This window comes from Heloderma suspectum, chromosome 2 (genome assembly GCF_057233095.1).
Source record: "Heloderma suspectum isolate Gila_16-S chromosome 2, 16-S_ref, whole genome shotgun sequence".
Lineage (NCBI taxonomy): Eukaryota > Metazoa > Chordata > Lepidosauria > Squamata > Helodermatidae > Heloderma > Heloderma suspectum.
Window position 1 is genome coordinate 380,750,766 of NC_139459.1, and position 25,987 is coordinate 380,776,752.

The window sequence follows — 25,987 nt, forward strand, 5'->3', positions numbered from 1 at the left end:
TGGGTTCCAGTAGCTTTGACACTATTGGCTACTTTAAAGAGATGTGGGTGGGTGGTTGCTTCTATATAGAAATTGAGTGTTGAGACAGGGGAATAAAATAAATAAACATCACTGCCAGCTGTTAATTAGGTGGTCTAGTCTAAGTTGAAATGTTCACCTTCGCAACTCAGTTAGTCAGAGACCAGCATAAAAGACCACAGACCCATACATTTCAATTGAAAGAAATCCATCAGTTGATTGATACTTAATGCCTAAAGGTATTATGACCTTCATAAGGAAATTAATATTATTACAAGACAACCAAGGTAACATTAATATTTATTAGATATGGGATCTTTATTTCTTTTGGTTGAAACTATGCAAGGAAACCCTTATTATCCAATCATGGGCAATCATACTTAATTAAATGTTGCCTTCATGTTAACTGAGCTCCTAATCTTCCTTCAAAAGACAGAAGAGAGAAAAGCAGGGAGAGTGATTTACCGGGGATGGTCTCCAAAAAATGGGGATAATTGGATTGCAGGTGGGGAGTAAAGAAATGGTCATGACTTACCAATCACGCCTGTTTAACGGGGACTCTGAAAAGACGTATGGGTCATGATATTCAAACATTTGTGAAGATATGACTCCGCTAATGAGGATGTCTCCAGGCCGGTAGTAATTCGATGCTCCCTTTTGATGTTCCATCAGATTTGGGGGACACGTTAAACTCTGCATCCCACAGGCTGCAGGAGGCAGCAGCAGGAGCACCAGCAGCAGGACCAGTGATACCATTTCGGGTTTCCTGCTAAACTGCCATTGGGACTCTTCCTCTGACCTCCCGAGCCAGCTGGTCAGAAGAAGCCAGGAAACTCATGCCAGGCCGAGGCTGCTGAGTCTCTCCGAATACAGTGAGTGCCGAGCAGAAGGGGAGTTCTATTAAACTTCACCACAAGCACAGTCTTCCCAGCCTGCCCGAGATCTCAGCCCAAGCTCTCGGTAGCACATGAGATATTATATGCACCAGTGTTTTTTTTCAGGCATAGTGCTAGAAGTTACATTATGTTACGTTCGATTCTGATGTTTAGGTCATCGGTCTCAAAGGCAATCTCCGGTAAAAATAAAAAAATATTTCTTGAGCTTTGGCAAGAACCAGAACGAATCACTATGTTTGTGATAACTATCAGGGGAAGTGTCACTTCTGCAACTCCATGAAGTCTCTGTGTGGCTCAAGACGCAGGTGCTGAGCTGGAGAAAAACATGTTTGCGAGAAGTCCAGATGTGGCTCCATCTTCTGACAAGGGTCAGCGATGGGGGAAAAGTGAGTTTGGCCTGGCCTTTCTTCAAGAAATATGTACAAAAGAGCCAGGATCAAGAAAATGATTTCTGATGTATACCAATGGTCAGGAACATGTGGGCCTCCAGATATTATTGGGCTGCAAGCCCTCGGCGCCATAGCCAGTGGTGATGGATGATGGGAGCTGCAGGCCAAAAACACCAGAAGGCCACACCTTCCCCATCCCTGATGTAAGTGGATGTGCACACAACTTGGGACACTTTGTCAGCCCTGCTCCCTTCCCTGATGATCCCAATTGTACCTCCATTGCTTGATAAAACAGGCAGTCTGGCCCAAGCTTTTCTCTCAATGCAGAACACTCTGAAGTGTGGCACACCAGGCCAATTATACCCCAAACTGGCAGAAAAGAATAAGGAACAGGGGATCTTCCCTGCACAATATGTATTGGGCCACGAACACATCCAGGAGGAGATTTATATTATTGGTGCATTTCACTGCTTAGCGTCAGCTGCAGGGCCATGTAAATGTTAGGTCCTTGTTCAGTTACTTATTGAGCTCAAAAAATAATAAAAAAATAATTCAATTAAAATAAAAATAAAAAAATAAAAAGCTCACCGCACCTCAAAAAAGATATTGTAGAGCTGGAAAAGGTACAAAAAAGGGCAACCAAATAATCAGAGGGCTGTAACAATTCCCCTGTGAGGAAAGGTTACAACATTTGGACCTGTTAAGATTAGGAAAAAATATTTTCTGAGTAATTTTTCTCCTTGTCTCATAATGCTAGAACCTGAGGTCATCTAATAAAACTGAATGGTGGGAAATTCAAAATACACTATATACAGTATGGTGTATAGTTAAACTCTAGAACTGGCTACTACAATATGTGATCTTGGCCACCAATTTGGATGCCTTTAAAAGGAGATTAGACAAATTCATGGAGGATAAGGCTATCAACAGCAGTGGCAAAGAGCTGTTACTTGTGCGCTTCCCATAGGAATCTGGTTGGCTGCTGTGGGAAACAGGATGCTGGACTAAATAGGCCTTTGGTCTGATCCAGGTACCAGGCTCTTCTTGTATTCTTATGTTAAATGAAGAACACTGAAGCGGAGAGAGAAATGGTTAGCATTATTGCTAGCCATGGCAAAGAGGTGTTTTGTTTTTTTAACTTGCAATTTTACTTGCTATTGCAAATCACCCAGAGATCTACCAACCGTTCCCAATCAATAATTAATTATAAATTAATCAATTATTATTAAGGTAATAATTTACCTTATTTACGTAGGCTAAAATGGCAAATAAAAAAGGGACGCAAATACCGCCCGCTACGCTATTTGCATTCCCCTTTATTTTCGCCATCATAGTCTAAGTAAATATTTACATAGACTAAGACGGCCAAAAATAAGGAATGCAAATGGCGGCAGCCATAGCCGCTGCCATTTGCGTACACGTTTTTTTTTTTACCCAGCCATGATAGGCTACCTAAGTCTTTACATAGCCTATCAAAATACTTTGGCACTGTGCATAACAAAAACAAGTGTGCGTCTGGATGATCTTAGAAGGGGGAACCAAATGGGCCATGAAATGTTTTTATTTTCAGTTATTTCTAGCTGACAAGTTTTCATACCATCATGAGGAATCTACATGATGTTTCTCAATGGCCGCCCACACTAGGCAATGAATGTATGAAGGCTGAAGATGTTACTTGGTATTCGCTGTCTGAAAGAGCCAGAAATGTAAAATCTCTTTTTTCATCAGGAGCAGAATTACATCAAAGGAGCACTCGTTTTGGAGAAATGCAATTCTGTATTACAATTATCTCTGGATGGATTTTTTTCTTCAAAAGGGGAAAAAGGGATGATGACTCTTCTAAGTGAAGGGAGGCAGTCAGTGTGTGAGTCTGTGGTGTTCTTTGATGTGTGGAGGTTGAGCATGACACCAACAGGTGTGTATGGATGATCTCAGAGCGGGGCAAAGAACATCCAGGAGTGATGTATCAGTGTTTTTGATTTTTTCAGTTGACCAAATTTCAAATCACCTTCAGAGATCTTTAAGACATTCCTGAAAGCGCTACAGCACAGTACAAAGAACATATGAAGGCTGCAGTTGTTGCTTGGTACTTGCTGTCTGAAAGAGCAAGAAATGTAACATCTCTGTTTTTATCAGGAACAGAATTGAACCAAAGGGTTGTTTCTTTTGGAGATACATATTTATGCTTAACAGTTATCGATATACCACCTTGCAGTGTAAACCCCTAGCAAAGTGGTCTACCAGTAAGACAACAATACATTCATAGAAATCATTATAAAAGTAAATTAAAAATAATGCATAAGTCTCAAGGGGGAACTTGATGGCAGAGGAGCCCTGTGGCAGAAGGGACGGACAGTTCAGCTGGATCAAGGGAAGGAGGGATCTTTGTTCGCCTTCCTCCCTGTCTCCAAATGAAGAACTGCCTTTGAGTAATGCATCCGATCATCACCCGAAGGTGCTGGAACTATATTAGGTCAAGGTCTAGTAGCCCTGAAAAGAAGGGCTTATCCCTCCGGTGATCATGCAGAAGCATCAGAAACTACAAAACTGCTCAGCCTCGTGATCCAGGCAAGAGTCAGCAGAGAGACCCTGTTGCCTCCATGTGCCACCTGACCCCTGCTGGGCTGGAGTGATGCTCTCTGGCCCTCTGCAGTGTTGGTGATGCCGCAACATAGGTGAGACTAGACCACCAGTTCCCTCCCCTTAAAGGCATTGAACAGCATAGCCACTGGTGGGGAATGATGGAAGTTGTAAACCACCCATGTCCTAATCTATAGCTTTTATGGAAAATTCTAAGGGTACCTACCAGTGAAAAAATCAGTCCTTGTCTGAGAAATGTAAGAGAACCATTGCTAGTGTGATGTGATGCCATGAAGAGAGGGTTTTAAAAGAAAATTCCCAGGGCTCCCCCTCCTTTCATTGAAGGCCTCCCTCCATTCTTGTATCTAACTGCAACCCACAGAAAACTAACAGGCCCTGCATCTGTTCCATAATACTTTTGCCTCTATCAGAACATGTGACTCTTATCCAGACTGAAATGGGGATATTTTTTTTTTCATTTCTAGTTATGATAAGATTCCATCTTTAGTTTTCATTATGAGATGCTCCTTTTTGTTCAGACCAGGCCTCAGTACAATAATGTAACACTTGGGATGAAAGATGCAGCACAGCAACCCAACATTAGAGGCCAAAATAGAGAAGACCTGCACGGCTACCATGGATTTCCCCTTGGTGCTCAGGTAGGAGGGCACAAAGGACACCCAGACACTGCAAAAGACGAGCATGCTGAAAGTGATTAACTTGGCCTCATTGAAGGCCCCAGGCAGCTTCCTGGCTAGGAAAGCCACCGTGAAACAGATGGCAGCCAGGAAGCCCATGTAGCCAAGGGCAGTATAAAACATGGCAACAGATCCTTTGTTGCATTGCAGGATGATCTGTCCAGGCTGGGAGTGCATGTCGTATTCTGGGAAGGGTGGAAAGATCCCCAGCCAGATGGAGCAGATGACAACTTGGACGCTGGAACAAGAAATTACAATGGAGTTGGCCAGACCCTTCCCCAGCCATTTCTTCATCTTGTTCCCTGGCTTCGTGGACAGGAAGACCAGCACCACAGTGATCATTTTGGCCAACACAGATGCGATGGCCACTGAGAAGATGATGCTGAAGGCTGTTTGTCGGAGAAGGCAAGTCACTTTCCTTGGGCGGCCAATGAACAGAATGGAGGACCAAAAGGAAAACAGGAGGGAGAGGAGGAGAACATAGGAGAGGTCCTGGTTGTTGGCTTTGACTATTGGTGTGTCTAGGTGTTTAATGAAGGTTCCTAACACAAAGGCTGTGATTAAAGACAAGAATACTGCAAATGAAGCCAGGACGATCCCCAACGGTTCTCCATAGGAGAGGAAGGTCATCTCCTTGGGGATACATTCATCACGGGCCTTGTTTGGATGCTGATTTTCTGGACATTTGCGGCAGTGGTCTGCATCTGAAAAGAAAGAGGGTGATTGCAGCATCATTAACATTGGTCCTACATCCAGAACGTTCTGTGTTCTTGTAACAGCCCATCAGGACTCACTGGGTCAAGTCCTGCTCCTTCTGTTCTTAAAAATATCCAGGCAGAGAGGGAGGAGAGAGCTGGGTCTGAGTATCCAGTTAAAGTGGAGCAATGCCTGTGGAGGGCCCAAGCTGATGAGGGAAGCACGCCACAGCTGTGGGAGAAAAGTGACGCCTCAGTGGCAACAGCTGGGACTCCTCAAGCTGCTACTATGAGGCACTGGGAGAGAGCAGGAACAGGAGGATGGTGGGGAGAGCAAAGAAAGGGAAGGCAGGCAGGTCAAAGTGGCTCACAATTAGGGATGGCAGACAATTCTGCCACAGATGACAGTGAAGCCGAATGCAGTGAGCCCCAAAAACCCGTGGCGGAACGGCCTCCCCCCCGCCCCCCCCGTGGTATCCCCCCCCGGGACGAAGCTTATCTGGGACGGAGGTTCCGGCGGCAGTGGCTGCAGCAGTGGTGGCAGCAGCTGGTCTCTCAGCCAGCTGCTGCGGACTCAAATGGCGTCTGCCATACCAGCCGCCATTTGCCTCCGGCCAGGCTGCCGTGATAGACTACGTAAGTATTTACGTAGCCCATCACGGCAAAGGGAGCCACGGAAATGGCAGCATTTGCCCTTTCTCAGTGATAAATAGGGTTGTACGAAAGTTTTGCCATGAATCTCGGGGAGGCCGAATGCCAGTGCATTCGGCCCCCTGAAATCGGTGGCAAAACGGCCCACCACCACCCCTGCACGACCCCCCTGGACGGGACTTACCTTGGGCAGATCTTCCTGGCAGTGGCGGCTCCGGTGGCAGCTCCGGTGGCAGTTTGGCGGTGGCGGCTGCGGCGGCCGGTCTTCCAACCAACTGCCACCGCCGCCATTTCCAGTTCAAAAAAAAAAAAAGTGATAGGCTACGTAAAGATTCACGTAGCCTATCATGGCTAGATTTTAAAAAAACACCGTGATAGGCTACGTAAACATTTGCGTTCCTTATTTTGGCACATCTTCGTCTACGTAAACATTTACGTAGACTAAGACGGCGAAAATAAGGGGAACGCAAATAGTGTAGACGCTACGCTATTTGTATTCCCCTTATTTTCGCCATCTTAGTCTACATAAATGTTTACGTAGACTAAGACGTGCCAAAATAAGGAACGCAAATGGCGGCACCCATGGGTGCCGCCATTTGCGTACGCGCGTTTGTTTGTTTTTCTTTTAAATCAGCCGTGATAGGCTACATAAACATTTACGTAACCTATCACGGCTGACTGCAAGGATGCAAATGGCAGTGGCTCCGCAGGTGTCCGGCCGCTGGTGGAGCCGGCTGGCGGCTCCGCAAAATCCCTGCGGAGCGGAGCCGGCCAGCCAGGATTCGGGGGGGGGGAGGAATGGAGCGCCTCCCCCCCCGGCCAGGATTCCGGGGGGAGGGACAGAACGCCTCCCCCCCAACCATTAGCATAATCCCCGAAAGGTAAGTCACTTTTGTACATCCCTAGTGATAAACAAATCAAGCTTGCCAAGTTGATTCTACAGGCAACACATCAAAGGAAGCTGATCCTAAGGCATAGTGCCCACTGTTGCATGTTCTGCGTCTCTTTTATATACTTTCTGGATGCTGTAAAATACCTCAAATCTATGCTTACTACCAATTAACTTTCTAATCTAAGAATCCCAAAGATACTGTAGCATTTCTACTTTAAATCTTTATATGTCTAAATGAGATGATTGAATTTTGAAGCTTTTTATTGAGATTAATGTGCATGACAACAGACTTACACAAACATTTTAGCTTTCTTTGACACGTTACAGGTATCTTTTTTGTCTTGTGAGCTTGTGATCTTATACAGATCTTACCTTCTTGTCTGGAGCCTCTCTTTAAATGGATGGCATTAGGTTCTCGGCATATCAAGGTAGACAGAGCTCCTCCCACAATTCTGGCAGTTAGGGAAGTTTGGCGTGTAATGTCTTGTCAATTACAGTTTGATCCATTTTCCCTTGCTAAATGGAGTTGATGGGGAAATCCGGATTTAAGAACTGGCAAGAAAATGTTTTTATGGCAGACCTGGACCGGTAAGATGATCTTTACTTAAGATCAGTTAGTGTGGATTGATTATGAATTTTTGGTATTCTCAGCCCTGCGAGTTCAATTTCATTTGCCGGCTTCAGTGGAATGGCAGTAATTGCAATTGAAACATTTGTTGGTATGTAGATTTGGTCCTGCTGCTCTTACTCCTTTGGAGTCTCCTTCACTATTGGGAAAACTTATTGATTCTGATCAGATGTATCGCCCTACGATTCATGTTTATAAACATTTATTATCAATGAATCAATATGGCACAAGTGGTTTATAGCAGGAATGGAACAGAGAATTCGGATGTCCTATTTTGCTTAATAAGCTCTATACAGTCAGTAAAAACAAGACCTGGAGCTGACTGTGGCTCAGATCATTTCTTTATTTCTTTATTTATTATTAAATTTATTAATCGCCCATCTGGCTGGTCACCCAGCCACTCTGGGCGATGTACAACATACAATAAAAACAGTTTAAAACAATAAAATTCTACAATAAAAACATTTTCTAAAATACCCTAACCCACCCCAAATGCCTGCCTGAACAACCACGTTTTTAATGCACGATGGAAGCTCATTAAAGAGGGGGCATGACGGTGTTCCCTAGGGAGGGAGTTCCACAAAGTGGGGTCCACCACAGAAAAGGCCCTCTCCCTCCTCCCCACCAGTCTAGATGTCCTGGCAGATGGGACAGAGAGAAGGCCATCCGAGGCTGATCTTGTTAAGCGGCCTGTCTGGTGCTGCTGGAGGCGCACCTTAAGATAGGCTAGGCCGGAACCATATAGGGTTTTAAAGGTCAAAACCAACACCTTGAATTTGGCCTGGAAAACAATTGGCAACCAGTGCAACTCCTTCAGCACTGGAGTGATGTGATCTCGCCGGCGGCTGCCTTTAATCACGCGAGCTGCCGTGTTCTGTACCAGCTGCAGCTTCCGAACCATCTTCAAGGGTAACCCCATGTACAGCGCATTACAGTAGTCTAAATGAAAGGAGATCAGGACATGTACTACCGATGGGAGCAGATGGTTGGGAAGGAAGGGGCGCAGCCGCCGTATCAGATGGTGTTGATACAGCGCTGTCCGGCTTACAGCTGACACCTGAGCCTCCATGGACAGCTGGGAGTCCAAAATGACCCCCAGGCTGCGGACCTGGTCTTTCAAGGGTAGCCGTACCCCATTCAACACCAGGTCAACATCCCCCAGCCTCCTCTTGTCTCCCACCAAAAGTACCTCGGTCTTGTCAGGGTTCAGCTTCAGCCTATTCCTCCCCATCCAGCCACTCACCGTCTCCAGACATTTGGACAGGGATTCTACGGCCAACCTTGGTGAAGATTTAAACGAGAGGTAGAGCTGCGTGTCATCCACATATTGATGACACTGCACCCCAAACCTCCTGATGATAGCCCCCAGCGGCTTCACATAGATGTTAAATAGCATCGGGGAGAGGATGGAACCCTGTGGCACCCCACAAGTAAGTGGCCACGGGTCCGAAACCTCCTCTCCCAGTGCTACCCTCTGGTACCTGCCGGAGAGGAAGGACCGGAACCACCGCAATACAGTGTCCCCAATGCCCAACCCCTCCAGGCCGTCCAGGAGGATACCGTGGTGAACAGTATCGAAAGCCACTGAGAGGTCGAGTAGAACAAGGAAGGAGCATTCACACCTATCCAGAGCCCTCCTCATATCACCTACCAAGGTGACCAAGGCTGTTTCTGTCCCATGCCCAGGCCTGAAGCCCAACTGAAATGGGTCTAGATAATCAGTTTCAATCAGTTGTTCAGAACTTGAGGATCCAAGGAGGGCTTCTTTAAGAGTGGTCTTATCACTGCCTCCTTGAGGGCTGATAGCATCACTCCCTCCTCAAGGGAGGCGTTCACCACCGCCTTGATCCCCTCACCCAGTCTCTCTCTGCAGCTCATAATGAGCCAAGATGGGCAAGGATCAAGTAAGCAGGTGGTCGGCCGTACCGATGAAAGCACCTTGTCCACTTCATCAGGAGGAAGAAGCTGGAACCGATCCCACAAAACTGGTTTGCCACAGGCCGCCTCTTGCTCACTAACTGTATCCACAGCGTGCAGAGTAACACACCTAATCTGATCAATTTTATCTGCAAAGTGCCTTGCCAAGGCCTCACAGGAGGCCTTAGAATGCTCCAGTGGTTCCGGAGCCACAGGACCGACCAGGCTCTGAACCACTTGGAAAAGCCTCCTGGGACAGCACTCTGCAGACGCGATAGAGGCAGCATAATATTCCTTTTCTGCTGCCTTCACCGCCAGGTGAAGTTCTTTTGCAACAAGAAGATCATGAGCTTCTTGTTGCAAAATTTCAGCTTCAATTGAAGAACGTAGGGAAATCACTAAACCATTCAGGTATGACCTCAAATATATCCCTTATGAATATAAAGTGGAGGTGAGGAATAGATTTCAGGGATTAGACCTGATAGACAGAAGGGATGGCGGAGAATTTCTCCCCGAAACTTCGGGGGGCCGAGCGCCAACGTGTTCGGCCCCCCGAATAAGTTTCGGGGAGAAATCCTCCGAACCCCCCCCGCCCCCCGCACCACCCCCCAGGACGGGACTTACCTTCACCGAATGTCCCTCCCGGTGGCGGGTCCGGCTGGCGGTTCGGCGGGTGTTCGAGCGGGGTGGGAGCGGCAGCCGGTCTTTCGACTGGCTGCCGCCGCCGCCATTGCAAACAAAGAAAAAAAAACAAAAAACGACACCTGATAGGCTACGTGACCATTCACGTAGCCTATCACAGCTAGATTTGCAAAGTCAGCCGTGATAGGCTACGTCAATCGTGACGTAGCCTATCACGGGTGACTTTAAAAAAAAAAAGCGCGTATGGATAATGGCGGCCCCCATAGGGAGCCGCCATTCCCGTTCCTTATTTGGTCGCTGTAGTCTACGTAAATTTTTACGTAGACTACGGCGAAAATAAGGGCAATGCAAATAGCGTTGTCCTTATTTTCGCCGTAGTCTACGTAAACATTTACGTAGACTACAGCGACTAAATAAGGAACGCGAATGGCGGCTCCCTATCGGGGCCGCCATTAGCGTACGCGCTTTTTTTTTTTTTAAGTCACCTGTGATAGGCTACGTGACGATTGACGTAGCCTATCACGGCTGACTTTGCAGATCTAGCCATGATAGGCTACGTGAATCATCACGTAGCCTATCAGGGGGAGTTTTTTTTTTCTAAAAAAAAACCTTTCGCGTTCGCGGCTGGGCGAGGCGGGAAGCCTCCTCCCCGGCCTGAATTTCGGCCGGGGCGAGGCGGGAAGCCTCCCCCCCGGCCTGAATTTCGGCCGGGGCGAGGCGGGAAGCCTCCCCCCCGGCCTGAACTTCGCGGGGGGAACAGCGAAGCGCCTCCCCCCCACCGCGAACGTCCTTCGACGACAGGTAAGGGACTTTCGTCCACCCCTAATAGTGCCTGAGGAACTATGGACAGAAGTCTGTAACATTGTTCAGGAGGCAGCAACGAAATCCATCCCAAAGAAAAAGAAATGCAAGAAAGCCAAGTGGCTGTCTGATGAGGCTTTACAAGTAGCTGAGGAAAGAAGGGAAGCGAAAAGCAAGGGAGAAAGGGGAAGACATATCCAAGTGAATGCAGAGTTCCAGAGAATAGCAAGGAGGGACAAGAAGGCCTTCTTAAATGAACAATGCAAAGAAATCGTGGAAAACAACAGAATGGGAAAGACTAGAGATCTCTTCAAGAAAACTGGAGATCTGAAGGGAACGTTTTGTGCAAAGACGGGCATGATAAAGGACAAAGAAGGCAGGGACCTAACAGAAGCAGATGAGATTAAGAAGAGGTGGCAAGAATACACAGAAGAACTATACAGGAAAGATCTGAATGTCCCTGATAGCCATGATAGTGCAGTCACTGAACTTGAGCCGGACATCCTAGAGAGTGAAGTCAAGTGGGCCTTAGGAAGCATTAGTAACAATAAAGCTAGCGGAGATGACAGTATTCCAGCCGAGCTATTTAAAATCCTAAAAGGTGATGCTGTTAAAGTGCTGCACTCAATATGCCAACAAATTTGGAACACTCAACAATGGTCGCAAGACTGGAAAAGTTCAGTTTACATTCCAATTCCAAAGAAGGGCAACGCCAAAGAGTGTTCAAACTACCGCACAATTGCGCTCATTTCACATGCCAGCAAGGTGATGCTCACAATCCTACAAGCTAGGCTTCAGCAATGTGTGAACCGAGAACTACTGGAAGTACAAGCTGGGTTTCGAAGAGGCAGAGGAACTAGAGATCAAATCGCCAACATTCGCTGGATCATGGAGAGAGCAAGAGAATTCCAGAAAAACGTCTATTTCTGTTTCATTGACTACACTAAAGCCTTTGATTGTGTGGATCACAACAAACTGTGGCAAATTCTTAAAGTGATGGGTGTACCAGACTACCTGACCTGTTTCCTGAGAAACCTGTACGAGGGTCAAGAAGCAACAGTAAGAACCAGTCATGGAACAACTGAGCGGTTCAAAATTGGGAAAGGAGAACGACAAGGCTGCATATTGTCACCCTGCTTATTTAACTTTATATGCGGAGTACATCATGAGAAATGCCGGGTTGGATGAATCACAGGTCAGAATTAATATTGCTGGGAGAATTATCAACAACCTCCAATATGCAGACCATACCACCCTAATGGCAGAAAGCGAAGAGGATCTCAAGAGCCTGTTGTTGAGGGTGAAAGAGGAGAGTGCAAAAGCTGGTTTGAAACTCAACATTAAAAAAATGATGATCATGGCATCTGGCCCCATCACTTCCTGGCATATAGAAGGGGAAGAAATGGAAGCAGTGACAGATTTTATTTTCTTGGGCTCCCAGATCACCACAGATGGTGACTGTAGCCATGAAATTAAAAGACACTTGCTCCTTGGGAGGAAAGCTATGGCAAACCTAGACAGCATAGTAAGAAGCAGAGACATCACCTTGCCGACGAAGGTCCGTCTAATCAAAGCTATGGTTTTCCCAGTAGTAATGTATGGCTGTGAGAGCTGGAGTATAAGGAAGGCTGAGCACCCAAGAATCGATGCTTTCAAACTGTGGTGCTGGAGAAGACACTTACGCGTCCCCTGGACTGCAAGGAGGTCAAATCAGTCAATCCTAAAGGAAATCAACCCTGAGTGCTCATTGGAAGGACAGATACTGAAGCTGAAGGTGAAATATTTTGGCCACCTAATGCGAAGAGAAAACTCCCTGGAAAAGACCCTGATGCTGGGAAAGACTGAAGGCAAAAGGAGAAGGGGACGGCAGAGGATGAGATGGCTAGATAGCATCACCGAAGCAATGAATATGAACTTGAGCACACTCCAGGAGAGAGCGCAGGATAGGAAGGCCTGGCGTGCTATGGTACATGGAGTCATGAAGAGTCGGACATGACTGAACGACTGAACAACAACAACAATTTTGCTTAATCAATGGACTGCGGTTTTGGTGTCTGTATCGGATATTTCAATGGATCTTCAGTTATGCCCTATACAGCAAAAGCTCTTGTTTCAGCTCTATTGGATGCTTCAACATCTCTTAAATTAAGGCTTGTCAAATTCGGCTAATTGTCAGAGGTGTAATGCAGTCAGTGCTTCTTTTATTCATATGTTTTGGAAATGCCCAATGGCCACCTCCTTTTGGGTGGAAGTTATTGTATGGATAAATTTTGTATTAGAAAGTTCTTTAATATTTATGGATGTATGTATGTATGTATTTATTGCTGATGTAAATATTCTTTTAAATTACTTACCTGAACATTCCCAATTGCAGGAGCAGAGCAGAGCAGAGCAGAGCAAGCTGCTCCAGCTGGTCCAGGGACTACAGAAACAAGCAAGCTCCCAGAAAGCGAGCGACCAGAGCGAGTCAACAGGGGGAGCAAAAAGGAGTTGGCCAGGGGAGCTGGGCAAGGGAGGTCAAGGGAGAGGCCCCTAACATTTTTTTTCTTTTTTATTGTATGGACTTCTTTTTTTTCTTTTATTTGTCTTGTAACATGGACTTCCACACCAGTGGGATTCTGCTTTTAACCTCTAGTGAGTACAGGAACAGGCACAGGCTAGTCTAGAACAATCACCAAAAGGGAAAAGAGGCTGTGGAAGGACAAGACTCTCCAGTGGTGGTGACCTGCAAGGTGTGTGCAATGTTTGTTTTCTTGCCTGAGAACAACATGGCCTACACCTGCAACAAGTGCAAGTTGATCACGCTGCTGGAAGAAAAATTAAGTGGACTGGAGCGGCAACTGTTGACCCTCTGGGGAATAAGAGAACATGAAGAGTTCTTGGACAGAATGGGGGAACTACAGCAGCAAAGGGAAGACCAGAAGCTTGAAGAGCAACAGCAAGCTGAGGCAGAAGTGGGAAATGCTGAGGTGAGGAAAAATGGAGTAGAGGATACTCCTTGGAAAAGTGTGACAGAAGAAGAAGAACTAGACTCCACTGTGCACCAGTGGAAGCAGTGGAGCTGTGGAACCGATTCCAGGTACCTGAGGATGAGACTGGAGGACAGCCTGCAGAGGAAGAATCATAGGGGAACCTACATGAAAGTGAGCAAGAGGCTGAAGGTCAGTCAAGCAGTGGCAATGAAACCCAGGCCTACAACCACAAGAAGAGAAGAGTGGTAGTAGTGGGAGACTCCTTGCTGCGTGGGATCGAGACCCAAGTATGTTGTGAAGACCTGCGGACTCACCAGGTTTGTTGTCTCCTGGGAGGATGGATTAGAGACATGACTGAAAGGTTGCCTGCACTCATAAAGCCCACTGACAAGAAGCCCTTTCTTCTTATCCATGTGAGAACAAATGATACCACCAAGCGGAGCTACAAAGAGATCATATCAGACTTTGAAGCTTTGGGAAGGAAACTCAAGAACTTTGGGGCCCAGATAGTTTTCTCATCCATCCTTCCAGTAGTTAGAAGAGGGATAGAAAGGGAACGAAAAATACTCTGGGTGAATGACTGGCTACGAAGAGAGATTTGGATTGTGGGACTACGGGCTATACTTCCTGGAAGATGGGCTGTTGGCAAGGGATGACTTGCACGTCACAAAGGCTGGGAAAAATGTGTTTGGTCACAGCATGAAGAACTTCATCAGGAGGGCTTTAAACTGAATCCTACAGGGAAGGGAGATGTAAAGTTGGGGGTAACAATGGACATAGGGTCATGCACCGCAATGGAGAGAACAGCTCTAATAGTGCCCAAGAATAGTCTTCAGACACATGTAGTAGGAAGAAAGCCAGACTATGAAGCACTTGGTCTTCGATGCCTATATGCTACTTCCCAGAGTATGGGAAACAAAGAGAATGAACTTGAACTCTTAATACAAGAGGGAAATTTTGACTTGATAGGTATAACTGAGACTTGGTGGGATGGCTCTCATGACTGGAATACAGCAATTGAAGGATATAACTTGTTCAAAAAGAACAGTAGGAACAGAAAGGGAGGTGGGGTTGCACTGTATGTGAAAAATACATATCTCTGCACAGAAATACAGGAGGATGAGCTTGGTAGCCCCATCGAGAGCATCTGGATCAAACTAAATGGAGCAAAGAATAAAAGGAACAAGGTGGTCAGAGTCTACTACCGGCCACCCAATCAATGAGAAGACGAGGATGAAACTTTTGAAAAGCAAATAGCCAATGTTTTAAGGAAGCATGATGTAGTAGTAATGTGGGACTTCAATTTCCCCGATATTTGTTGGGAAACAAATTCTGCAAAACATGATCCCTCCAGGAAATTCCTGACTTGTGTGGCGGATAACTTCCTCCTACAGAACGTAGAGGAAGGAATTAGAGGATCGGCTATCCTTGACTTGATCCTAACCAACAGAGATAACATAGTGGATCAAGTAGCGGTGACAGGAACTCTGGGGGAAAGCGACCATGTTGTACTTCAGTTCTTGGTTCTAAGGGGAGCAAAAGCCGAGTGTAGTCAAATGCGTACCCTGGATTTTAGGAAAGCTGATTTTCATAAACTCAGAACAATGATCAGTAAGGTCCCATGGCAAGCAACTCTAATGAGAAAAGGAGTCCAAGATGGGTGGGAGCTTTTAAAAAAAGGAAATTCTCAAGGCACAATTACAAACCATTCCAACAAGGTGGAAGAAAACAGAAGAAGCCAATGTGGCTTCACAAAAAGCTTAGAGATGACCTGAAAACAAAAAAGGATATATATAGGAAGTGGAAAGAAGGCCAAGTAACAAAGGAAGAGTACAGGCAGGTAGCACAGAATTGCAGGGATGGCATCAGGAAGGCTAAAGCTGAGAATGAGCTGAGGTTAGCAAGGGAAGCTAAAAACAACAAAAAGGCTTTCTTCAGCTACGTGCACAGTAAAAGGCAGAGGAAAGAAATGGTGGTTCAGCTCTTAAATAAGGATGGCAAAATGATAACAGATGACAAGGAAAAGGTAGGGATGTCAGAAAATTTCTCCACGAATCTCAGGGAGGCCGAATGCCAGCGCATTTGGCCCCCCGAAATTGGTGGAGAAACGGTCTGACCCCCCCGCACCCCCCCCCGGGATGGGACTTACCTTGGGCGGTTTGGGGGTGGTTCGGCGGCCTATGATGTAGCCTATGACGGCTGCGTGGGAAAAAACAAATGTGCATAAATGCAAATAGCATTCCCCTTATTTTCGCCGTAGTCTACGTAAATGTTTATGTAGACTACACGTGCCAAAATAAGGAACGCAAATGGCGGCGCCCATGGGCGCCGCCATTTGCATATGCGCGGTTGTTGTTGTTTTTTTCACTCAGCCGTGATAGGCTATGTGAACATTTACATAGCCTATCACGGCTGACTGCAGGGACGCAAATGATGGCGGCTACGGCCGCCGTCTTTTGCATCCCGGCAGGACAGGATTCACAGCGGGAGGGACGGGGCGCCTCTCCCCCAGCCAGAATTTCAGGGGGAGGGATGGAGCGCCTCCCCCCCATCGCGAATCAACTTTTGGGTTCAGGTAAGTGACTTTCGTACATCCCTAGAAAAGGCAGGGGTGCTCAATTCAAACTTTGGCTCAGTCTTCTCCCAAAAGTGGGTCTATAACCTCACTGGCAAAGGCGAAGTGCAGGCTGAAGGGGCAGGATTGCAGCTTGAGATCCATAGGCATATGGTCAAGGAACACCTAATTACTTGGAATGAGTTCAAATCTCCAGGGCCAGATGAACTGCATCCTAGAGTCATAAAGGAACTGGCAGAAGAACTCTCAGAACCACTGTCTATTCTCTTTGAGAAATCATGGAGGACGGGTGAAGTGCCAGATGACTGGAGGATGGCTAATGTTGTCCCTACCTTCAAAAGGGGTAAAAAGGAGGAACCTGGAAACTACAGACCAGTCAGTCTGACATCAATCCCTGGGAAAATTCTGGAGCAGATGATCAAGCAATCTATCGGTAAGCACCTTGGAAACAATGAAGTGATTACTCAAATTCAACATGGATTTGTCAAGAACAAGTCCTGCCAGACAAATCTGATGTTGTTTTTTGATCAAGTCACCTCCTTTGTGGACTGTTGGAATGCTGTAGATATCATATACAAAGCTTTCGACAAAATGTCCCATGATCTCCTGATGAGCAAACTAGCTCAAAGTGGTCTAGAAGAAAAAACGATCCAGTGGATCCACAGTTAGCTATAGAATCGGACTCAAAGAGTGCTTATCAATGGGACCTTCTCAAACTGGGGAGAGATAACGAGTGGGGTACGGAAGGGCTCAGTCCTGGGCCCGGTGCTCTTCAACATTTTGATGATGTGATGCAAATGCTCTTTTGGGCTGCATTACTAGAAGCATAGTGTCCATATCCCAGGAAGTACTAGTTCTCCTCTACTCAGCACTGGTTAGGCCTCATCTGGAGTACTGTGTCCAGTTCTGGGCACCACACTTGAAGAAGGATGCAGACAAACTGGAGAGAGTTCAGAGGAGGGCAACAAAGATGATCAGAGGACTGGAAACAAAGCCCTATGAGGAGAGACTGAAAGAACTGGGCATGTTTAGGCTTGAGAAGAAAAGACTGAGGAGAGATATGATAGCACTCTTCAAGTACTCAAAAGGTTGTCACAGAGAGGAAGGCCAGGATCTCTTCTTGATCATCCCAGAGTGCAGGACACGAATAATGGGCTCCAGTTACAGGAAGCCAGATTCCGGCCAAACATCAGGAAAAACTTCCTGACTGCTGGAGCAATACGACAATGGAACCAATGACTTAGGGAGGTGGTGGGCTCTCCCACACTGGAGGCTTTCAAGATGAGCCTGGACAGCCATCTGTCAGGGATGCTCTGACTTGGATTCCTGCACTGAGCAGGGGGTTGGACTTGAGGGCCTTGTAGGCCCCTTCCAACCCTACTATTCTATGATTCTATGATCCTATGATGATACCCGCATCTTGGAATGTAACACATGGTCAGCGTAAATGGATTTTTCATGCCCTTTTGGTTGCTAAAAGACTGATAGTACTATATTGGAAGAATAAAAGCTCACCACCTATGCAAATGGGCTTATATGCGGATATTTGGTCTGCTTTTACTGAAGTTTATGTGTAAACTTTTTTCTCCACTTTTTTTTCTTCAATATTGTAATGTTAGAAACTGAGGATTTTGAACATGTTGTTGTATTTCTATTCTTATTTTGTTCTTTTTTTAGGTTTTGTAATGTTTTCAGTTTGTTTTGTTTTGTAAAGATTCACAATATAAGATTAATTAAAAAAAAAACCCTTATACATATTTCATTTAGGGATGGACGAAAGGGACTTACCTTGTCCCGCAGCTTGCTTCGCGGTGGGGGGGAGGCGCTTCGGTTCTCCCCCCGACATTCAGGCGAGGGGGGAGGCGCCCCGCCTCGCCCGGCCGAAATTCAGGCTGGGGAGGAGCACCCCATCTCCCCGGCTGCGAAAAAAAGTCAGTCCTAAAGACTACGTAAAGTCAATCCTAAAGGAAATCAACACTGAGTGCTCATTGGAAGGACAGATACTGAAGCTGAAGCTCCAATATTTTGGCCACCTAATGCGAAGAGAAAACTCCCTGGAAAAGACCCTGATGCTGGGAAAGACTGAAGGCAAAAGGAGAAGGGGAGGGCAGAGGATGAGATGGCTAGATAGCATCACCGATGCAATGAATATGAACTTGAGCACGCTCCGGGAGAGAGCGCAGGACAGGAAGGCCTGGCGTGCTATGGTCCATGGGGTCACGAAGAGTCGGATACGACTGAACGACTGAACAACAAATCCCTAACCTCTGGTGTAGGTTTTTTGAAGTGCAAAACAATCCCCCCATCTCCCAGTACTTTCTTTTTGTCTGACCTGAATCTGCCACTATTCAGCTTCACTGGATGACCTGACACTCTTTAAAGGAAGAAAAGTTAACCCTCACTTTGGCTGCAAGACACATTCCCTGGGAATAAGTCACACTGAACTCAGTGGAGCTTATCTCAGCACTGCTCCATTTTCTCTACTCCATCTAAGCCTCCCTCTTATTGGCCTTCTTCTAAATTAAATAGCCCAAACACTGAAGCCTTTGCTTATCGAGGAGTTTTCCCTGGCTCCTGAAGATTTTGGCTAAGTCATGGCCACCAGCAGTACCAGCCAGCCACCACTCATGTGGGCACATTCAAGGCTGCCACAGTCCTCCTGGCAGTGGAGGAACCATGCAGGACAGGCTAAGAAGAGTGTCTTGCCTGTTTAGAGTTGATTTACTGCACTGAGAGCAGTGTGGTGGGCTGGCAAAGGGATACAGAGATGCTAGAGCAACCCTTTGAGGGCAGTCAGACTTGAGTTGCTGCTCTGAAAGCACAGAGATACACACACACACACACACACACACTGCCCTTCCTGACTGAAATAAAGACTAAAAGCCAGCCAAAATAAGAGGGCTGTTCCCTTACCCGGGGGCTTGAGGGTTGGGTATCCCAGCAGGCTCAGGTTGACCTTGAGGAAGACCAGCTACTCCACCAACTTAGCATCCAAGCAGGAGCGGTGGGGTGTCACAATGTCTCCCACCGTTGAAAACACCCTCTCACTTGGGACGCTGGTTGGTGGGCAGCTGAGTCATTCCAAGGCCACCTTAGCCAGATCCAGCCAGACCTGACTGTGGGATGACCAGTAGGCCATGAGGTCCATGGGAGAGTCCCCCATGGGCTCCACCAGGTAATGCTGCACAGACATTGCAGTGTTATCCTGGCGGATGTGGTGGGTCCCTCTCCCCCCAACTGCTGCCTGAACTGCCTTGGCCCAGAACCCCAGCCTGTGGTCCTGCGGGGAATGAAGCTGCTGCTGTGGGGTGCTGCTGCTAGAAGGGATGGTCCATTCTCCCTCCACCAACTCCTATTACTCTTCCAACACCTGCCCCAGCCTCTTCACCTGTGCCTCCCCCACTTGCCCCACCAGAATTTCCTCCCACCCCCTCCAGGACTTCTCTGCACAAAGCCTATCCTGGAGATGGGGGAAGCATATGGTGGCCAGCACGTATGCTCTCTTCCAGGACAGGGGCTCCACCTGCCATACGAGGCCATCCCTCAGCCTTGGCACCACTTCACCATATGACTGGCAGGAAGCTCCTGCTTGTGACGGGATCCCTGGAATCCAGGAACTCGCCCATCTGTTTCTGGAGATGCCTGGCCACAGGGATGACCTGGCTGAGGAGGGCAGTGCTGTTTCTCAGGCTCTGTATGGCCTCAAGGCCTCTGTGGCCTCTATGGCTTCAGGACCACCACAAGCTGGGATATAGCATCCCACTGCTGCCTGCCTATGGGTGCTTAGATGCCAATGTCCCCAACCCTGGACACCTTGTGGACAGCATGCTGTTGCTACACCATATGCTCCAGCATGAGGTACATGGACATCTAGGTTGTTGCCACGTCCTGCACCAGCCTGTGCTGCGGGAGCCCCAAGTCCTTCTGCTTCTCCCACAGCAGCCTACTGCCCTTGACACTGTGGTGGAAGTGCCCAGTCCCCTTCCTGCAATTCCCCAAGAGAATATGGACATGACACAGGGGGGTGGGATTGGGATACACCTTGGTGCTGCCCATACCAAGAGCATCCCTCACTATCAGGTCGAAGATGTGCGCAATGCGACAGATGCCCTCAAACCATCCACCATCACACACAGCCTTCACCATGTTGGCTCCCCTGTCCATGAGCATGTAAATGTGAGTCAGCAGGTACCCAGCCAGCCACACCTCCACCATGCGTTTCATGACCTCTGTGATCTCTGCTGCCGTGTGGGACTGGTCTGTGACCAGTGCATGAAGGACAGCCCAGAAATACCCTCCTGCCCTGTCACAGAATCACAGAATAGTAGGGTTGGAAGGGGCCTACAAGACCATTGAGTCCACCCCCCCCCCGACTTCAGTCCCAGAAGTGCTGGCCGCTACCGTCCCTGGGGCTGCCCAACAGGGAGCTGTCAGGGACAAGTAACACTAAAACTAACCAGCTATGCAAAGCCGAACAGGGGGATGTTTTATTTTTTGTGTTTGAAAGGAATAGAAGAGGGAATGAAAACAGAGTAGGGGAGAATATTGGGCAGACTCAAATACTTGCCCTGTTTCTCAAGGGAACGCCCATTCCTCGGAGGTCACCTACCATCCTGAGTGGAGATTGTCCCTTCTGCACACGGAGCACAGGCATAGCAGCAAGGTGGCTCTCCGTCCTGAATCTCTTTGGCATATCCAGGGCGACAGCTCTCGACACACCTGGAACGAGGCATGGTCTAGCAACAAAGAGAAGGAGCACCAAGGAAAAAGTCTGAGAGTTATTTGTGCCTATGGAAATCAATCCTAAAGTCTGGGAAGGACCCAACAAGCTTTCTAGCATTAGTTAGTGACCCCAAGTGACCTCAGGACTTCATCTTACCGAAACACTATTAATGCACAGCAACATTGCAGGGAGATCTCTTTGGTCTGTTTGTTTCAATTGTTATAGCCACCTTTTCTATACATGTGCACAAGGCACTTTTCAAAACTGAAAGATCTAAGGTACAATATCAAAGTAAACTAATATACCGTCCTAGAACAACAAAAATTACAAACAGCACCAGTACAACTGAAACCATAAAACTGCACACTGTCAGATTGTAGTCCTTATATTACATAGAAAGCAGATGTCTTTGTTACATCTTCAAACGGTATTTGTGCAGTCAGTCTCAGTGAGATTGCTCTTAAATGTTAACTTTTCAGGGAGGCAACTGCATAGTCTTGGCACCAGAACTAGAAAAGCCCCTCTCATCTTTGTATGACTTTTTTTTTACTTTTTTCTCCTCAGTGGCAGAGGAGACAGGAAAATATCATAAAGATTGTTTCAGAAACAATGGAATATTGCCGGAGAAATATTTTTTGGGTTATTATTATATTTGGTGGTTATAAATAAGATAAATAAGTAACCCAGACTGAAATGCGTCGAGATAATCAGTATCTTCCAAGAACATCTGCAATTGCCCAACCACTGCCTTCTCAAGAACCTTACCCAGGGAAGGAGTATACGTGAGTGGGAAGAAGATTGCATAAACTTAAAGGGAGGACTTTTCAGCAGTGGCCACTACACCCCCTCCTTCAAGATGGTGGGTATTTAAGGATACCCATTTAAGGATGGACGAAAGTCCCTTACCTGGTCCCGCAGCTTGCTTCGCGGTGGGGGGGAGGTGCTCCGTTTCTCCCCCCGAAATTCTTGGCGGGGGGAGCGCACCGTCTCCCTGGCCGCGAATCTCATCTCCTGCCAGGACGCAAACGGCGGCGGCCATAGCCGCCGCCATTTGCGTCCCTGCAGTCAGCCGTGATAGGCTACGTAAATCCTTACGTAGCCTATCACAGCTGACTTTGGAAAAAAAAAACATGTACGCAAATGGCGGCGCCCATGGGCACCGTCATTTGCATAGGCGCTTTTTTTTTTTTTCAAAGTCAGCCGTGATAGGCTACGTAAGGATTTACGTAGCCTATCACGGTGTTTTTTTAAAGTCTAGCCGTGATAGGCTCCGTAAATCGCTGTCAAGTCCCCCAAGTCCCCCAATATAACAACACTTTCAAAGTGTGGATTGTCATGTCAATTTCCCAGATATCCATGCATCCGAAGGTGTGTTCAGAATCCAGAACAATAGTTACAAAACGAGGAGGCTTGGGGGAGCTAAACACACTCCAGCCAGCACTGCCATAGAATGGTTCTTTCACAAGGCAATCCCGCAGGTGAGTCCGCAACAAAGTTCACTATGCACAATGGGACTTCCTTCTAGGTAATTGTGCATAGCATCCTACTGGAACTCTCACATGCCACATTCAATGGATTATTGGAGCTTAATAAATCACTAATGTGACACACACAAATACTTTCCCCTACCCCATTAAAATGCTTGGGCCACACAAGGGCTTCTGGTCGAATGGTGAGTTTTACATCTGGGAATGCCTGTCTCTTCACACTCCCAATATTCACTCTACCTTGAGTCTTATCGGGAAACAGCACCCAATGCACAATATCGAAGTCAGGTTCCAGCTCCCCATTCTCATCTAGATACAGTCCATCCATGGAAATATAAGAAAGACGTCCCTCTCTTAAGAAACTGTGAAACTAGAATGACAGAGAAAACAACCAGCATTTAGCAAAGATGCTAGCATCTTCATTATCTTAGTACTTCTCCCTTTGAGCTGTAATCCCTGATGAATGGGGACCAAAGAACATCTCATCTGCACTCCGAGTGGAAGAGAGTCATTTTTTTTTTTTACACCACAACTGAGATACCTCTGCAATCTCCTCTTTCTGCTTCAGCCTTTTGGAGAGGACCAGAGACATTAATTTGCACACTAAGGCAGCCTTCTCCAATCTGGTGCCCTCCAGATATATTTTGGACAACAGCTTCCATACTACCTTCTTGACCAGGGTATTTTGTGATGCACCCATGATTTTCTTCCCCCAAGGAGGAAGTGGAGACCTAGTGGAGACCACTGCTGACATCCACTCACTAAATGTATTTGCAACACACCCAATTTTTGCATCTTGACCAAATCTGGTATTCCCCAATGGAAAATTGGCCTATTCCTGATTGTTTCTGCCTCTGTTTATCAGTGGCATGCAGCATGCTCTTATTTGTGACTGAATCTCATATCTTATGCCAAAACATTGGACATTTTAAGCCTGTTGCAGCTGTCTAGCTGCGGGAGGACGGAGCAGGGGAGGAGGCTGCTGTATGAAACATTGGATCTGTCATACAGGCATTTCCGCCCTCCCTGCCTGAGAACGCCCCCAGACAAGCCCCCTTTTGGCCACTCTGAGCTCCTTTTTCAAGTTTTCCTGTTTATTAATGTCAATACATACTCTTGTTTGGTAATAACGTGTGTGTGTGTGTGTGTGTGTGTGTGTGTGTGTGTGTATTTGGTACAGCTACCCAGACATCCAAATAATTGTCCCAAGTTTTATGGGGTGGGGACTTGAGCCAGAAGTGTATCAGGGAAGGACCATACCCCAGCACTGTCTTCTGACCCAAGGGTGACATGAGCCAGGAGGAAGAAGGGACCGACAGAGCCAGAGAGAGCTCCCCTGTCTGAAAGACCCCTGCATAGATTCACCCCACCCAAAGATGAACCCGATGGAATGGGACCAATAGAGACAAAAGGTTGATGCAAGGAGTCCAACTTCAGCTATGACGGCTGGATCTGTCCATGTCTGGTCTGAGCAGAAACTCAGCCAAGAAATGCTTGCCTGAAAAAAAAAGTGGTGTCAGTGCACACGTGAACCCAGTTGGAAGGGCAAATCTTTGGTTGGGAGACATCACACTAAAGGGCCTACACCTGGTGGTTTCCAAGCAGATCTCCAACCCATGTGGGGCACCAGGATTGCCTCTTGAGAAGACCTCAGTGATCCCGCAGGATGATAAGGCCTGTCCTCAAGTATCCTGGTCCCAAGATGTTCTTGGCTTTATAGACCTTGATAGATCCTTCAACCTGGCCTGGAAGCTGATGGGCAGTTTGTGCAACACTTTCCACAGATGTGTCACATGCTGATATGGAGTGGCACATGACAACAGTCAGGCAGTTGCACTCTGCACTAGCTGTTCTTTCCAGATTAGTCTCTAGGGCAGCCCTACATAGAGCACATTGCGGTAGATTTGAAGTAACCAGCACCTCTACCACTGGGGCCAAGCTATTGCCATTGAAGATGTTGCTGTCATACTAGACAATGCTGTAAAAAGGCAGCCCAGATTACTGAAGTCAGTAAAAACTTCAGCAACAAAAATGGATCTCGGCCTACCGCAGACTATGAACCTGCTCTTCCTACAGTGGGAGCACAACCGTGTCTCGAACACGATACCAGGCTGTCATCCAGCACATTACTGAGTCCAGGCACTGAATAGGAATTCATACAGATGCTAAGTCACATTGCAGACAAGATTGCAAATGAGGATCCCACAGCTCAAGAGCTGAGGGGTTGAAGAATGATCCTCCAATGTTACCTACTGAAACTGGACCTCTAGGTAGAAGATGGAAGCACTGGTGTACAGACACTCCAATACCCAACCTGTTGAGACTTTCCAGAAGGATACCAGAGTAGATGGTATCAAATAAAAATGCCAAACAAGTCCCCAGGAGCATCTTTGAGGATACTACTGAGTAAGCAAATTAAACTCCATTTCCTTCCCACACTTCAATGCTTAGGATATGTTATGAGGTCTCTACACTGAGTCTTTCACCATTGGGGCTGGTGTTACAAAACAAAAATAGAATACCTGCCATGCCTGCGGCCACTGGTGTTCCAGCCTGCTTTGTCCACCCACCATCATTGTCTTCTTGGATTGGGATAAATACACAGCATTTAAAGCATGGGCCACAGCTTGGACACTGCTGCAGGTCCTGAAGCTGTCCTGAGACAGGGCTCTCTCAAGCTCCTCCAAGGCCAGGGACCCCAGTTTCTCTTTCTCTCTGCAACTTTTCCAGCTTCTCTTGGACAACACATGGGTGGAAGACAAACAATGAAAGGATTGACCCCAAAACCGATGCAGAGCTGAAGAAAGTGGTTTATAATAGTCATATTTTGCCCTCTTTTGTGTTTTCACAGTGAAGGTCAAAGAACCATGGATGAACTGGAAGACAGCCGTTGAATAAATCAGGTTGATGTTGATGTCCGGGAAAGTTGTTGTGACCCAAACTTTGCCCCCATTTTTTTTCTTTTCAAGCATTCTTTGCAGATTGATAACTGGACGAAATACATATTGAACATCCGCAGAGAATACAACTACATTGACTTGTCCCCACACAACAGATAGTTCAGTCTCATGTCTGTTTCTTATGTGTAGCCTTTGTGAGAAGGCAACGCAAATTCCACTCCTGCTCAACAGGGGTGTCATGGCTCTCATGAACCTGTCTCCATTGTCATTGCCTGGAGCACAGAGACCGATCCATGTCCATCCAAAAAACAGGAGCAGTTGGACGATCCCTGGGTACTGGGTTTCTTCCCTTGGGCCCATCCGGTGCACAAATGGGAACTGAGTTCTATCACTCAAGACACGATCAACGACACCATAACTGATCTAGTGAGGAATGGAAGAAAGCGGCGTTTTGCACTGTGTTGTTTTCAGGATGAAGGTCAGATATTTATAATCCTGAAATGATTAATATCTAACAAAATGG

General features: G+C 46.9%; 1 protein-coding gene across 1 annotated transcript; it reads right to left on the reverse strand.

Annotated features, from left to right (window-relative positions):
* Positions 1-3,471: 3,471 nt before the first annotated feature.
* On the reverse strand, positions 3,472-22,132 carry LOC146356358 (vomeronasal type-2 receptor 26-like). Its single transcript, XM_084832602.1, has 3 exons — positions 21,984-22,132; positions 20,964-21,090; positions 3,472-5,285 (listed from the first exon to the last, which is right to left on the reverse strand). The coding sequence occupies exons 1-3, from the start codon at positions 22,083-22,085 to the stop codon at positions 4,369-4,371; spliced, it is 1,146 nt and encodes a 381-aa protein (XP_084688728.1). The 5' UTR covers positions 22,086-22,132; the 3' UTR covers positions 3,472-4,368.
* Positions 22,133-25,987: the final 3,855 nt, after the last annotated feature.

What these genes read in the sequence shown, in the direction of transcription:
- LOC146356358 (XM_084832602.1), bottom strand. Translation starts at nt 22,085, where the DNA reads ATGAGATTCGCGGCCAGGGAGACGGTGCGCTCCCCCCGCCAAGAATTT. An exon ending in GAAGCAAGCTGCGGGACCAG is followed by an intron (nt 21,091 to 21,983) that starts GTAAGGGACTTT and finishes CTTTGTTGCTAG; the next exon opens with ACCATGCCTCGTTCCAGGTG. An exon ending in GACAATCTCCACTCAGGATG is followed by an intron (nt 5,286 to 20,963) that starts GTAGGTGACCTC and finishes CTTTCTTTTCAG; the next exon opens with ATGCAGACCACTGCCGCAAA.